This window comes from Trichoplusia ni, chromosome 11, assembly GCF_003590095.1.
Source record: "Trichoplusia ni isolate ovarian cell line Hi5 chromosome 11, tn1, whole genome shotgun sequence".
Classification (NCBI taxonomy): domain Eukaryota; kingdom Metazoa; phylum Arthropoda; class Insecta; order Lepidoptera; family Noctuidae; genus Trichoplusia; species Trichoplusia ni.
The window spans coordinates 3,894,083-3,910,085 of record NC_039488.1 but is presented as its reverse complement, the minus strand read 5'-3'; the positions used below and the strand labels follow the sequence as shown (position 1 = coordinate 3,910,085).

Genomic DNA, 16,003 nt, shown 5'->3' with positions numbered 1-16,003 from the left:
TTCAAAAGTCCTAGTGTTGTCAAAATATTTAGATCGTGTTGAGTATGACCACCCTACATCCAAGTTTATCGATGCATTTGATACCAGTCGGTGGTTTTTTATTTCATGAATAAAATTCACCGTCTCTAAGTAGTCAAACCATTTTATTCACTCTCTTGGTGAGAAAAGTTAAACCCTAATACAACATTTTGAAGTTCTCCACCGCATTTCTCTCTGTTATGTCCATGGGCCTTTTTGCATGTTTCTTATTTAAGCCGTGTGAAATGGTTGCAATGTTTTATTCAAATCATGTTAGCTATATGACATTTCGATACATGAGATAATTAATACAAGCATGTAAAAAACGCATTGTCTGACAATCTTTTCCTTTTTGCATAATTATTTCAAAATCATGTGAATTAAAACATGCTGTTCAGTGTTATCCTATAAAACAAACCAAATAAATCACATCGCAGTTAAATTCATCATTACGTCATAAATAATAATTGAATTTAAATTTAACCGTACCAAAATTAATTAAATTTAAAATTTCTCAATGTCTCGATTTTCGGGTTATCTCGATTGCCGAAATGTAAAATCGATTTTAATTTCACGCCGCGGCTACACGCTCTGCTGTCAGCTTCTCTTGTGGTTGTGAGATCTGTCATTGACTCATTGTTTGTCAAGAGCGTTTTATTTATTTTCTATTTTGTATTGTCCTGCGAAATATAATCCCGTTTTTAATATAATCCTTTTGGAATATTGAGTGTTTTCTTTTTATTTATTAGTTGAGACGGACAATTTAGTGTTTTTAAGACAGCTTGCATTCACAGTGCATCAAGGAGAAATCGTGAATTCACACATTGATTCCCACTTTGTGCGCTTATTTGTGTAGAATTAGTTCATGTAAGTATACTTGTACAATACTTATATGTTGATCAGTTGTGATGATCATTGATGTTTTATTTATATAAGAGGTTTGTTTTAATGATAGTAAGAGTCAAGTGTCACCATGTCACTATAATATAAAGTTTGCATAACTCGCGTCCTTGTTGTCAATAAACAGTTACAATAGCCTTGTAATCCCAGCTATGTATAAATGACCATATTGATGTACAAGACCACAAAAGGCATTGCTATACATTGTAATATTTTTTTGACCTTGTTGATAGTTTCCTACTTATGCTGATGAATCATTCGTAAACCAGTCATTTCTTGGTCAATGTTTTATATAAAACTATGTATATTTATATTAAAATAGATAATTATACACACTCTTAAGGTATGTATTTATGACACAAATATATGCATTCCTGTTCACTGTTGTGTTAGGTATGCAAATCCCTTGTTTATATTTTTATTTACTATGTAAATAACTTACATAATAAGTAATTATAAACAATCACACAACATACCTTTCAAAAAATGTATATAAATGCTGTATCAATGTTCCAAAGTATTTTTTTAATAAAAGTTAAACTTTCAGGAAGATTATCATCATTCAACATGGCATCGACTACAGTTATTGAAACTGTGACTATAACAAGACCACTAAAGGTAAGAAATGAACCTAATTTTTAATTTTTCCATATCTGTTTTATAAAACCAGCAGCAAGGTAAATAAAATAAAAACTTCTTTTAAACCATACTTGCTGTGAATGAGACCTTCACAGCCCCAACTTTATTCAACTAAAAACAGTGATAACATAATTGGAATTGTTAGAATTATAGTTTTGTTGTTTTGACATGAACTTGTCATGATAACCTGCAACCTCATTGACAGATATGTTTGCAGCTTAATTTGTTTTTAATGACTATAGTAGTATGGCATAGGTCTATTCCCACGAAGATACCTTGAGCAGTCTTAGCAACTGCAAAGATCTCTGCTGCTCCAAAGCTGCTCTAATTTATAAAAACCCAGGTGTTCCATTAGTAAATAAAGTCTTAGAATTATAAACAGAAGGAAGTAAGAGAACAAGTTGCATTGGTACTTGCCTGTATTGCGATAGAACTTCCACCTAATGCATGGAAATACATTCATAAAGATTAAGTACTTAAGTAGGCAATAGTCTTTATAAATATTGTAAATAGTTCATGTTTGTATTAAACAAAAAACATGAATATTAATAGGCTGCATTTATTACAACCATAGCCCTATAATAATTAGAAAAAAAGAAAAATAGTCAAATGAATGTCTATTGTTTATGGTGTGGTTTAGTAGTCAAAGTTCTTTTCGTTGGTATAGTAAATGAAATACACCTATATTTAATAATATTAATATATTGATTCACTTTGTTTTGAGAAACCGTATTACATAATAAATTATACAATGCTTGTGGTTCTTTCATGGCTCTAGTAATTCAGTGATATTATATTTCCTTCTTTATAACCATGACACACTTACACATATTATTTTAAAACTTCTAGACATATTATGCATTAAACAAAGTAAGTAAATAAGTAACATTATATAAACAAACTATAAGCCAATCAAAACATAAACATTTTTATGCCCTGACTCATAAAATTATAGCAGTCATTGCTTCAATTCTGGTGTTACAACACCACCCACAAAAATAATTACATATAATGTTATTATTAAAATCTATATCTGAATTCCATTTCGCATTATGAACAAATAGTATTTCAGTATAGTGCATCCTACCTTTTATTCCTTTTTGTTCTATTGAAAATATTCTACATGGGCCAAATGATACATTGGACTCTCCCTGTATGCTGTATGATTTTCTTTGCCACCTCAGTATGCAGAATTACAGATTCAGGGCCTTAAAACAGAAAAACGATTGTTTAAAAGTGTTAAGGATTAAAAAAACTTTACTCTCAATAAAAATATTTACTTTACACATTGCTCGTATCTCAATAGATCTTTTATTAAGTAGTTGTTTATTTAACTTCACGGTTCTGCACGAAATAGAACATAAAATCCTATATACATGTTACGTAAATAACAGTTTGTTGTGCATTGCAATATTGCAAAGTGGATTATTCGCTGGTGCCGAGCTCTTATTAAATATTTATCATCCTTGATCCAATTTAAAATGCTTATACTCTACATATCTATGCGAAAGCCGACAAGTGCACGAAGCCTAGAATTGGATTAGCGAACGTAGTTTGTACTGTTAGTGAAGATTGGTATCGTGATGCAAACGCACGGCAACTTGACAGCGAGCTACCTGTGGCAGCCAGGTGAATTCGCTCGCCGTATGTTAGGAGAACGACCCTCGCCGGTACCACCGACGAGAGAACTGTGGCCTCCTCCGCAGCAACCTTTAAGCATCAGTACTCTCCAACTTGCTTACTTACAAGATGAGCCCTTACCGCGACGAGCAGCGACGCTTCCTTGTCAAATATACTCTGGACCAACTACAGCCGACACAGAGTACAGTAAACCACGAGTGTGTACCGTTGGAACTAATACTGAACCGCCGCCTACGATACTCAACAGGCTGAGACAATTAATGAAACGCCAACAGACGGAGACAGACAAGACAATCTCTGCGACTTGCCCTCCAACTGGACGATTAACTGCCGTGCCTAGGGAAACTACTTTCGATGTAAAAGAAGAAGAAAATTCAGCACGACGCGCTTACAATGGTTTAAAAAAGGCGATATCAGGAGTGAAATATCGAGTCGCTCCTGGTTCTGAAGCCGTGGACAGTCCAAAAATCGTTTATCATGTTCCTAAGCCGGGGGATCGAATGACTTCAACCTTTGGGGCCGAAGAGAAGAAAAGCAGATGGTGCAAAGTTCCGTCTCGCACATCGTGTTCTCGTAGATTACGAGCATTTAGCGAATGGTGCAGGCGTCGTCCACGGCGGCCACCCCGGCGGCAGCCGCAGCCGCCTCGACTACAAATCACTCAGGTGTGATGAAGAACACTCGTAGTCGGATTAAAGGCATAATACGCTAAGTGCTTTGTTACATTAATCGTGGAAAAATAAAAATACAACTACTGAAAAATATAATAAAACGATAGAATTGAGCGCTAAGCGATAATTGTGAACGTTTTGTAGAATGATAGTGTTTTAAGTAGAGTTTTTGGCTAATAAATGTTTTTCCATTATCTGTGTTTTGTTGGCGCACGAGCGGGCGGTGGACGCAAGGGGTAGCAAGGGAAGGCCGGGCGGGCGGCAGTCCCGTGTTAGGCGCCGCACCGCCCGGTCTTGCCGCCCAAGTACCGAATCCCGCCCTCATAGTGTCCCACGTTTATAGTCGATTATATCTCAAAGCAAACCCCGCTTTAATGTTAAAAGTGATTCATTATTTATATTAAAAAGAGGTTTTGTGGTAAATATATACAAAGTGATGTTTTTGTGCGAGGCACGAAACCGGCGCGACCCAATGCGCAAACCTCACAAATGATACCGAAAACTGGGACGATTTTTTTTACGTTTTATGTATTTAATGAGTTTTCCATCGGTTGTGTGTTTGTTAAAAAATGCTCACCGACCCATACTCTATTTTTTAGGCTGCCTATTTAATAAATCATAAATATTAGTTTATTTTGGATAGCTGGTCTCACATGCACTGCCTATATTTACATAAAAACCCCATATGCCTAATATATAATGCCTACATTTTATCGATCTAAAGAATATTATAAAGCCAATTAACAATGACAATATCTTTAATTGACTTATATTTTCAAGGTCTATTCAGGTAGCTTACAACCACGTTCTTCTTATCGCATGATATTTTAATTAAACTAATGAATAAATTTATCATCAAATATTGATTAGCAATTTCAACTTTCAATTTCAAATTCACTAATTTTTTATTATTAAAAGTAGAATTTGTTGATGGCGAAAAATCTCTAAATCGTTGACCAAACTTGGTAACTATGGCAATATTCCAGATATACATACTTTTGTAGCTAGTGCGTAGTTAATATTAGACGTATCATATAAATAAAACTAGCTGTTGCCCGCGACTTCGTCCGCGTGGTTAAAAGATATAAGTTATGATTTATACTTGCCCTGTTTTTTTATCTTTTTTTATTGTATCTTCGCTCCTATTAGTCGCACCGCCATGGTATATAGCCTAAAACTTCCTCAATGAATGGTCTATTCAATACTGTAATATTTTATCAGTTTGAACCAGTAGCTCCAGAGATTAGCGCCTTGAAACAAACAAACTCTTCAGCTTTATTTATTAGTATAGAGTATAGATATAAAATTCTTGTGAGACAGTGTTAGTTACTATACTTCTGCTAAATAGCTTGACCAATTGTCATTAAGATTTATAAGCATTATGTAGTAGGTGTGAAATTGGCTACTATCTATTGTCTTTGCCCTAAAGATAAGGCTAACATACAATTTATCCCTAGCTAGTTTTTTTAGACCAAGAATGTCCTAGAATATTCTATGGCCAAATAATATTTGCAGGGTCATCTAGTACCGTTATAAAAAGCTTTTTATCTACCTCTAAAACGATTTTTCTAAAGCATAATTTTAATCACATAACGATTTACTTTTCAACTGCTTCAAATTAGTAAAACCACGTATGTATTTGTAAATTGGCTAGAAACTCTACGCCGAATACTAGGTGGCTTGCAAGAACTTTAAGAATTCGTACAGAGAATGACATTAAGGCAAGCATTTGTAATTGGTAGAGAAGTCTTTACAATCACTATAAACAGTATTACAGCGTATACAAAAACTAATCGTTTATATGCCAATGTAGGTGTATAGCAATAGATAGTAGATATTATGTATCAAATTTGCCACATTTATAATGAGAAAGAACATCAGCAGAAGTCAAATTCTCATGGTATATTTTTATGAATCGAATGCTTTGTGACTCATCAATAACGTTGTTACAAAACAGTAATGGTTGGAAGTAAAATACACAAATCATAACTTTATTTTTGTTCGAAGAATCTTTCGGCCCAACTTGCTTCCGGAGAAACCTAAAAAAACAAACATGTTCCTTAGATAATCATTATTTATTTCCTATTGTTTGGCTTAACGAATCTAAATAGACCGCTAGCATGCATTTCTTGTAATATTTGAGTTTATTTTATCGCTATTTATAGCTGACGAGCCACCTGTTTCATTTGTCTTTATCTATTTCATATGAATACCACAGTCCAAACGAAAACAAAGATATTTAATATGATCATTGAATACGTGTAAGGTAATCGGTTACACTTCCGTGTCCAATGACATTTGTTCTTGGTTCGGAATGACGACATCTTTGATGCCACAACATTAATTATAAACCGTATTTATCGTATGATTTTCGTAGTAATCCCGCTTTTTTATATAAATTATTTAGTCGCCATTAAGTTAGCTGGAAAAGAAAAATGCATTATAATCTTGTTGACAAAAAGGATTATTTTGTCAAGCATCATGCAATGAATTTGGTGTATAATCTTTTTGGTTATTATTTTTCATAAATTGAAATACCACTGTTTGCATTTGAATTAAAAAAATAGAGATACAATAGGCATTAGCATTGTTTTATAGTCAGTGTCAGCACAGTTAAGTAACGACAAAAAGCCATTGTATTAACAAGCACAGAACCAAAATGTCTAAAACAGAACAAACTGTCATCAACAAAGCATTTAAATGTTTTAAAGAAAAAAATAAGGACTTTGCAACAACAAATGGGAACACTGCCATCATTATTAAACTTAGCAGAAGCTTTTCTTGCCGATTCTTCTCCTGTGGAGAGACATTTTGAAACCGAGCATCTAGACTTACTGTTATGACGTTTTAAAAAAGTGCCTGTAGAATGGCCTATTTGAAGAAAGAACTTTTTGATGTTGCTTCCCGATTACAGTCCATAGTACCTCTCACTGTATAGTCTAAAATATTTACTCTCTACTCGGAGCCAAAGATTACTTTGCTCTTCCTTTATCTCACCGTCATCGCGTCAGTATTTGTCGTACTCAATTATGTAGATCAGAAAATTGGAAAAAAAATATTTTTCAAATTTACTTGAAAAGTAACTTAATAATGAGGCGAGGAATGTACAAAAAATCTTCGTAAATTTGTGCTGAATCTTATCCATCATAATTTTGTATTGGTTGCCGTAAGATCCATGACCGAAACTATAATAGCGATCCAAGATATGAGCAATCGCTTATGAAGGGCAATACGTAAAAAAAACCTGTTTTAGTTAAGTTACACAATAGTTGTAAAATTTGACGATAACTGAGGCTACATGACACAGTGCCTATATTATTTGTAAATATTTATTACTGTATGACAAAGTATACGAATGTTATTGTCCTGCGTCACTGACGTTTACTAGCGACCCCCTTCACCTCTCTCTTCCCTCTAAAACGGGCTGTGGGTGTTCTGACCTATATACAGACAAAGCAATGAGGAAGGACTATCATTTGCACTGTATGCACAATGTTAATGAAGATGACGTGTGAATTCCAACATATTTTTTCTTAATATGTTTTCGAATCCCAAATACGTATTCTATTTTGTGAATTGAGACAGGGACGACCACAAGGGGTAGTTCCCGGCCTCCGTCCGCTTGAACCCATTAATCAGAAGTTAGGCGGGCGATCGTACCCGATCCCTTTCAATTCTTTCCTTTGACACAATCAATCAATTGTTTACTTAACCGCAGGGACTGAGACCATTTTCCCGCGTACTGTCTGCTACTCAATAACCAGAGATTTATGGGTATTTCCTATTTGTCAACGATTTAATTGCCTATAGAAAAAATTGGTGGATTTTCGTGAAAAAAAAGCAGACGAATATTCAGAACGTGATCTTTTTGGAGTTTATTGAAACGAAGTATCATATAATACAATACTAGTTTAAAGTCGGAAGTTATAAAAATACTAGCACAGTGTGTTATTGAAGTGAACGTAATTCGACTTGTGAAGCGAAGAACCTCTGTGATTACTGGAAGAAGTGTTATGTGTTGAGTTGTGCGCGGTATCGCGTGCTGTGGTGGCGGGCCGGTAGCGAGCGCATGCAGGGGCGCGCGGGCGCAGGCCCGGGCGGGCTCCGCTCAAACCCGCGCGCCCTCCCGCCGCCTGTCCTACCACCACCACCCCAGTTTGCCACTGAGCAAGACGAGATGCCTGCCAATCAGATTGCACAGGTTTGAAGAATATACACCGCTATGAACGTACTGGTAGTGAAACTTTCTAATTTACGAACCGCAAAATAAGCAGCAGCTAAGTGCCACCTATCACATTAGAGACAGACTCTAATGTGATAGGTGGCAATGAAATTTTATCTTCAGACATGAAAAGTTAGATGATTTTTATCAGAAACTATACAGGAAGCTGTTCTCCTTAATTTACAAATATCAGTGACGTAATATTTCACAATACCGAAAAGACTTTAATAACCATTACCATATATAGTAGTCACCAAATAAACACATACATATTTAAGTTGAACTTTCGATGTGAACCCTGACCCAGATGCAAAGGACTTGATGCAGTTATTTGTTACGTATGCACTGATACCAAACTATTTTAAACAAAATGTCGACAATTGGCTTGATTTGCGCTTTTGATAGCACTTACATTAATGAACGCAACCGCAACGCAAATAAAATTTTATGACAAGTATAATACATTTTGCTCTTGTTGCTGTTTTGGCATCTCCCTATTACCTCGCCATAACTTAAAACTCGCTAATGCTGTCAATACTATTGCTGAAGGGTTAAAGAAAGCAAAAGCAGATATTCTTCTTGCCATATCCGTGTCCGAACACCCACCTAATATTTAACGTAGTTTCTACGGATTGTGCTTGAAGTATAGTCGTCAGTCAGTACCAAACCAAACATTGGTTTTGTTCTTTTCCCCTTTGCTTGGGACGGAAGTACCGTATGTACTTATAGCATTATAAATGAATGAATGAAATCCCTCTTGATGACAAATGCTTCCGTTTGGTTTGAACAGTTGATTAATAGGACATGTTGACCCTTTTCATTTGTAATCGCTTTCGTTAATACGGGGAACACGTGTAAAGGTTTCACGTTTAATTGTACTTAGGTTAGGGGTTAAGATACATATTTTTTTTTTAAGCATAACTACAAGTTTTTGGCAACGATTTCTTTGCCGCTCTTTTACTTTCAAATGTTTCGATCATTTTTGTATCCGAAAATAGAATTTTCCAAAAAACGCCTGACACCTTAAAGGGCATTTGAATCAAACAGAATTAGGTAGCTCCCTACATCAGTATCGCATGCGATAGGTACTTAGGTTTAAAATGCTTGAGGCAATAGAGGAGTTATAAGAGCGTCGCGTGAAGTGTGCTTAGGGAGTCCGAGAGGCGGATCGACGCCGTGTCTAACAGCTGATGGCGGTCCCCGCGGCCCCGAGCGCCGTCGGGGATTGCGATCGATGACCGCACCCCGCGCCTCCTCACGCTCCCCTCACCTCTAGACACCGTCAGACGGGTGCGTCTCACTTTCCCGCTTTTCTTTCCTTCAAATAGGTACACATAGACATACGTAGGCTAGGTAACTACGTCGCCGCTCACCCATGCCGCGTGTTTTGACTTCTACTTATAGCGTTTCATTTCGACGCGCCGCGCTTCTTCCATTGAGTTCTTTTGAGGCGATGTCTTTAGATGAAGGAGTAAAAAAACAGTATTTTTTAACTTCATTTAGGGAATATACAGAAAAGAATTTTCGCTTACCATGTCGTTGACATTTTTTGCACACTTTTTTTAGGTATTGTTTTTTTGTTATATCTATTTATTTTCATTACATATTGGTGAGCTACATTGAAAACAGTTCTTAATAAGCTCACGTTAAAAGAAAACGTTTGCTTTATCTGGTGAAAGACTGGATGATGTATCCAAACTACCAGAGAAAGCTGCTGGTTTTACACGAGTTTAGCTTAAAACCGTTCGCTTAAATTGAGGTTGATTTCTATAATAAATAATTAAGAAATGCCCTATAGGTACCTTACCTTAGCGTATGACAGTAAGTCGTACAAATCAAATAAATAAACACGTAGACGAAAATGTCTTCAATAAATCAAGTCCGTGTATAGTCCCCTCTTAAAGACATTCGTTCCCCTAATACAAAGGCGGTGCTTTTGTCTGTTCTCTCCACGTTTGACGTATATATGTGCATTGTGCATGCTGTCTCTGTGAGGGTGCAGCGTCATATGTAGGTGTATTAGGTATGACACTCTTGTCATATTTATAAGGATCTATTTGCTTATAGCACTTGCCAACAAGTTTAAGGATAGGGAAACCAAACTAGAGAACTTAACCTAACTTAAAAAGATAGACATTGTATACAATGCTATAAATATTTGTCAGATATACCAAATAATCGTCCGCTCCTTGTAAAACACTGGTACTTAGCTAAATCCGGTTAGACCAGAAGCTAACCCCGACATAGTTGGAAAAGGACTTATTTCCTAAAACAAAAAATCTATCTTTACAGGTGATCGCGTTAATATGCGGGTTATTGGTGGTAATACTGATGGTGTTGGGGCTGGCGTCGGCGGACTGGCTGATGGCGGCCGGCTGGCGGCAGGGGCTCTTCATGCACTGTATAGACCCCGAGGCCCCCACGCCGCTGCCCTTCGATATCACTGCTCAACCCGGCTGCTATGCCGCTAGGCCCGCACCTTATATTAAGTAAGTCTATACTTTTATAAACAACTAGCGACCTGCCCCGGCTTCGCACGGGTGGACATTTATTTTTTAGGCTTATTTTCCGGCATAAAATATAGCCTATACGGATTCGGAAGAATCGCTCTAAATAATCTTCTAATATATAAAATTCCCGTGTCACGATGTTAGTTACCGTACTCCTCCGAAACGGCTTAACCGATTTTTATGAATTTTTTTATACATATTGGGTAGGTCTGAGAATCGAACAACATCTATTTTTCATACCCCTAAGTGACAAGGGTTGCCCACACAAAATTTTTATTTTTTATATTTTGGATGAAATTTTTTGTTTTTATTTTTTTATAATGTACCCTCAAAAAATACATACAAATAAAATTAATTTATTAGGCAAAACAACGTTTGCTGGGTCAGCTAGTGGTAAAAGAAATTTTTGTAATTGGTCCAGTAGTTTTTGAGCCTATTGAGTACAAACATACAAAAATAAAAAGGTTTGATCTTTATAATATTAGTATAGATGACAATCATCTGTTCCTAATACCTTTTGCTTATTGGTTATTGATTGTTGCTGTTTATGTGGAATGATGCCGCTCAAGGCTTTGTAGTGAAACGGTCTTATTTTCAGGTGCTGGTGTGAAAGTTTTGATTTGAGAGTAAATATTGATATAACTGTTTTATGATTACGCACTGAAAAAGAAATGTTCTAGTAATCTCACTAGCGAAGCTGTTTGTAACAATAAATATACCGGGGTTTAAACCATACTTAGCATGTTAACAGAAAATAAGATATAGAAACATTGAAATCGTTCTACGATTAGCCGAAATCCTGCTGACGTCGGCTAATAAAATACATGAAACAAAAGCAAGACATAACCTCAACCTGAAACTCCCAAGTATGGTTAACCTCAAATACGCGCAAAATTTGGTGAACCATTTGAGTTCATACAATCTAAAATTTAATATAGTTTACCTTTGAGCTATATCGTGCCCATCGTCAATAGAATTAAAATTCATTGATTGTAGTTTTCGTCTGAAACGTATAATGTAGAATTATGGTGTAATTGAAACGAAAACATTTAGGTAAGCACATAAACATTTCTGAATCATTTATAGCTTGTTGACAGGCAAACTTAATGGTTAAGGTAGTTAGTTTCTTTGTATAAATATTGTAGTTAATAATTCACGAACGTTTTGGATGTAAACGACCTTTAAAGGTACCTTAATTTGTAACTGTTACTGCATCAATAAAACATCGTAAACATGTCGCTGGTAAATGAAAGTTATAAGTAAAGTGGACAATTATCATCTGTTTGTCTTATTCTTATTGGATCTTTCAGAAATTGGAGTTAAGACTCTCTGATAAACATATACGCGGTATAATATATATCTTTTCCTTACTTAGTGCTGTTGTTAAACGATTCTAATGGATTGCATCCCTTCATATCAACAAGAACTCAGCAACTTCATCATCATTTGTTTATACTTTATAGCACATAAATACATACTCGTACAATATGCTCTTCAGCCTTCATTATCATCTTCCTATATTTACTTAGCTTAGCAGTAACTAAGCATACAAGATTCAAAATGCTGAGTTCCAGTAAAGATGTTTTTTGTTCAGGGCGGCGGCTGGTCTGTGCGTGGCGACGCTGGCGGCGGACGTGTGCGGCGCGCTGCTGACGGGGCTCGGTCTGCGCTCCGCTGACCACCGCACCAAGTTCCGTTACTACCGGTTCGCAGTGCTCGCCATGTCGCTAGCCCGTACGTCAATACATCATGCTTATTTAACAGTTTTTTTAAGGGAATGTAAGAGGGCGTTTCCTCTGACGCTGAACTAGGTGGAGTGAAGGAAAGAGAATTGTGAATTGACCAATGACAGAGTTCGATTTCTTCACTCGACTTCTCCTTCCTTGGAAACACCCACTAAGCCGACTTAACGACTAATGATTATTGTTTTGTTTTTCCAGTAATGTGCATTTTAATAGCACTCGTCATCTACCCAGTTTGCTTCGCAGCTGAGTTAAACCTGGGTGAGTGGAATTTCGATTTTTGCTATATGTTATGTTGTTGTTAATTATGACGAGACGAGAGCTTTTTTTAAACGAGTCCCGCACTAAGCCATTTAATTCTTATGTCGCGGGGGTTTCTGTCTAGTCCACCTTCTCGATAATTTGAATAATTCTGATTGTGCATTTGTCTGTAGTATTTACGTGAGAGTAAATGTATATAATTATTTTTTACAGGTAATAGGTCAGTATGGGAGTTTGGTTGGGCATACGGCGTAGGTTGGGGCGCAGCTATCTTTCTGTTCGGCGCTGTGGTGTTGCTGCTGTGTGACAAGGAGAGCGAGGAGCTCTACTACAAGGAGCGAAAAGTAAGTTTTGTTGTCTTTAATTCAAAATATAAGTATACTGAAACTTCTCTCTTATCATTATTCAAGACAATTGCCTTTGATTTCTTGGTATATACTCCACTGGTATATGACATTGGATGTTGACGAATGAGCACGTAGTAAAGCGGCGTGTGTGCAGGTGGTGAGTGCGGAGGGCGGGGCGCGCCCCTAGGGCCGCTCGCGCCTGCCCGACCTGGTGCCGTGAGGCGCCGGCGCTGGCGCGGGCTAGCGCGCCGCGCGCCCCCCGCGCCCCCGCGCCCCTCGTGCGCGCCCGCTGGATCTAAAGCCCCGCGCGCCCTGACGCGCCCCTAGCGCCGCCTAGCTGCCGCGGCCCCACGTGCTCCGCTTTAAACCCGTCTTAGTTCCCGTGTCAGTGTATGATGTACCGCTGTCTGTCGATAGCTTCATCTACCCTCGGCACTGGAACAATCATGGTCCTAGAACTTCAGTATACAACCTACGTTATGCGACTACTAAGACAGGACTAAGAGCGATCTATTTCATCATATCGATATTTTATCTAGCACGTCAATGCCAATTTCTGACACACAATAAAATTGACAGAATCATTATCGACGATCGGTTTTTCTACTGTCTTCATAGCCGCCGTAACGTTTGCGATGTGTGTACTGAGTACAGGCGGCCCGCGGTGGGGACTGCGGCGAGCGACCTGTTGATGCATTTTGGACATTTCGCAACATTAGCGACGGTCCGGTTGTTTTGTTGTTCGAAAATATCATAGTACTTGGGCTGAACTAAATTATAATTATAGTATCTCGATAAATGCGAGTCGTACTGAAATTTACTATAATGTTAAATGTATGTGCAAAAATATTAGGACGTACCTATAGTTTTGGCTGTATCCAGTGTAAGTGCTATGATTCTTTTGGTAGATATGAATTTGATTTAAGTTAGGTTTATGATTTTGCAAGACCCTTACCTCGGTAATGTATTATTTTATATTAATTTACATTCTCTTATTATTATTATTTCATTAGGAAATCTCAACGCTAAATCGAGTAGTGTGACTTGAAGTTGAATCTCCCTTAAAGATCTTATATCGCCTGTAAATGTGAAATCTTGTGATTTTATTAGTTAAGTAGAATCGGGTGATACTATGCTTTACCAGCTGGCGCCTCGCACTCGCGAAGAGCGGAACACATTTAGATATCTGTGTACTGGCGTACCTCAAATACTAACAATCCGTTCCAAAGAGCGTTACTATTATTTATTCGCTTTAATTTATTTGTGTGTTATTTGTGGGTGTAAATATCGGTTAGACTATGTTGTACGGCTTCTGTTGCATCCGGGGGGCGCGCGTGAGGCGCGGGAGAGGCGGGCGGGCGCGGGTCGGCGCGGGTCGGCGCGAGTCCAGCGCGGGGGGGGGGGCAGGCAGGCGGCTAGCCGCCGGGCAGGCGACACACTCCGCACACCGCCAGCAGCTGTGCTAGTGTAGTGCACGATACTGTGACACAAGTGACTGTGCGACACTGACCACTGACCAGTGACGTCAGCGACCGAGTGCGGACTGTCGGCACTCGAGTCCTACCGACCACGAGATTATCGGGCTATGACTACTGAGATATTTAAAGGAATTAAATAAGTATATGTTTTGATTAAAGTTACCCCTTAGTATGATATACTTCATATTATTGAAAAACTATTTTATTAATAATTATATTCAACATAGTTATGATGTCTGTCTATGTACACAGATTAATTGTATTCGAGAATAAATTTGATTTGATTAGTCACGTTCTAGAATCTCGTATTGATTTTTCTATTTTGTGAATCTCATAAAGATTTGGAATTGAAAATTATTTCAAAGTTATATTTTCTTAATATTTATGTAAACTTAAAGAACAATTGATTTATAAACATCGTAATCATTAATAGTGATAGAATGTGTAATTGTAATATTTGTGGATGTTGTTTCAATGACATCTGTTGTGTTGATCTGAAACTGTGAAATTATACCTAGCATTGTTTATTATTATTAATTATTCTTGGTCACGGCTTTAATTTGTGTAACACATTATGATTGAACATTTGTATTGAATATTTTTTCAATAGAAACACAGTTCATCTGTGCTGGTTCATGTATTTTAAACCTCGTATATTGGAAGTTATGATTTGATATGCTTATATTAACTCTACCTGTTAATTGTGATATTGTGGCAGCTATTTGTACTCGCTGATAATGAACGATTGGAGCTTCGCAGAACGCGGGCCGTGTATTGTGAGCTATTCCGCTTGCACGCTGGCGTCATATCAAGTTGTAATTACGTATGCACAGCTTCAATCGGTTAATTTTGTTTGTAAATTGTATCAATCAAATCTCTATTGCTTCATTTTAAAACACTAACTCGTCCTTAGTCATTACATTTAAGTTGCAAACAAATAATTCATGTGAAGATGACTACATTAATTACTTTTGTTATCCATCTCATATAAACATTATTTTCTATAATTCATTTCCCAATGTCTGTATGAACTAAGCTTTACTTTAGATTTATTTTTGATATTTATTTAAGTACAAGGCTAAATTAGGTTTAAGTTTTTGATGTAAGGGCAACTGGTGTTGCCATCATTAGTCCTATAAATAAAAATAAATCACACTGCCATGTATCTAACTTACATTTTCTTTGTAAGACATTTAATTTAATGTAGTCGTATTGAATAACATTAAATTATTGAATTTTCCTAATGTTAGTATTTTACATAGTAATGATAACCTCGTAATTGATATTGAACGATAGCTACTTAATTTTATGCACCTCAAACGGTACTTGGACACTCCTAACTCGAACTAACGTACAAATGCATCCATATTACCCGCATCATGTGTTTTAAGAGGGACTTTTTACACTCTACTAATATTATACCAATAACTTATTTATAAAATCCGCGACTAGCAGTTGTCCAAGTACATCCGTATAAATTTATATTTCCCTAGCCAAATTATGGGTCATATCAAATGAGATTGAATAAAGTAACTAGTAAAAGTTTGTCTTTTATTTGTGTTTAATTAGCTTAC

The 16,003-nt window shown here is 36.9% G+C and overlaps 2 protein-coding genes across 3 annotated transcripts; both read left to right on the top strand.

Moving 5' to 3' along the window:
• The first annotated feature begins 620 nt into the window (after nucleotides 1–620).
• Nucleotides 621–15,971, top strand: LOC113498443 (transmembrane protein 47). Of its 2 annotated transcripts, XM_026878423.1 has the most exons (7): nucleotides 621–885; nucleotides 1,466–1,536; nucleotides 10,384–10,580; nucleotides 12,196–12,335; nucleotides 12,542–12,604; nucleotides 12,818–12,948; nucleotides 13,106–15,971. In XM_026878423.1, exons 2-7 carry the CDS (start codon nucleotides 1,486–1,488, stop codon nucleotides 13,136–13,138), a joined length of 615 nt encoding a protein of 204 aa, XP_026734224.1. In that variant the 5' UTR covers nucleotides 621–885; nucleotides 1,466–1,485; the 3' UTR covers nucleotides 13,139–15,971. The 2 variants fall into 2 exon arrangements, with proteins under 2 accessions (XP_026734224.1, XP_026734223.1); XM_026878422.1 differs by lacking the exons at nucleotides 621–885; nucleotides 1,466–1,536 and adding an exon at nucleotides 7,852–8,070.
• Nucleotides 1,544–4,287, top strand: LOC113498442. Its single transcript, XM_026878421.1, has one exon. It carries the CDS (start codon nucleotides 3,141–3,143, stop codon nucleotides 3,867–3,869), a length of 729 nt encoding a protein of 242 aa, XP_026734222.1. The 5' UTR covers nucleotides 1,544–3,140; the 3' UTR covers nucleotides 3,870–4,287.
• Nucleotides 15,972–16,003: the final 32 nt, after the last annotated feature.

Excerpts from the sequence above, each read along its gene's own strand:
- LOC113498442 (XM_026878421.1), top strand. The coding sequence starts at position 3,141 with ATGCAAACGCACGGCAACTTGACAGCGAGCTACCTGTGGCAGCCAGGT.
- LOC113498443 (XM_026878422.1), top strand. The coding sequence starts at position 7,939 with ATGCAGGGGCGCGCGGGCGCAGGCCCGGGCGGGCTCCGCTCAAACCCG. Across the intron at positions 12,605-12,817 it reads CGCAGCTGAGTTAAACCTGG|GTAATAGGTCAGTATGGGAG; the intron begins GTGAGTGGAATT and ends TATTTTTTACAG. Across the intron at positions 12,949-13,105 it reads TCTACTACAAGGAGCGAAAA|GTGGTGAGTGCGGAGGGCGG; the intron begins GTAAGTTTTGTT and ends GCGTGTGTGCAG.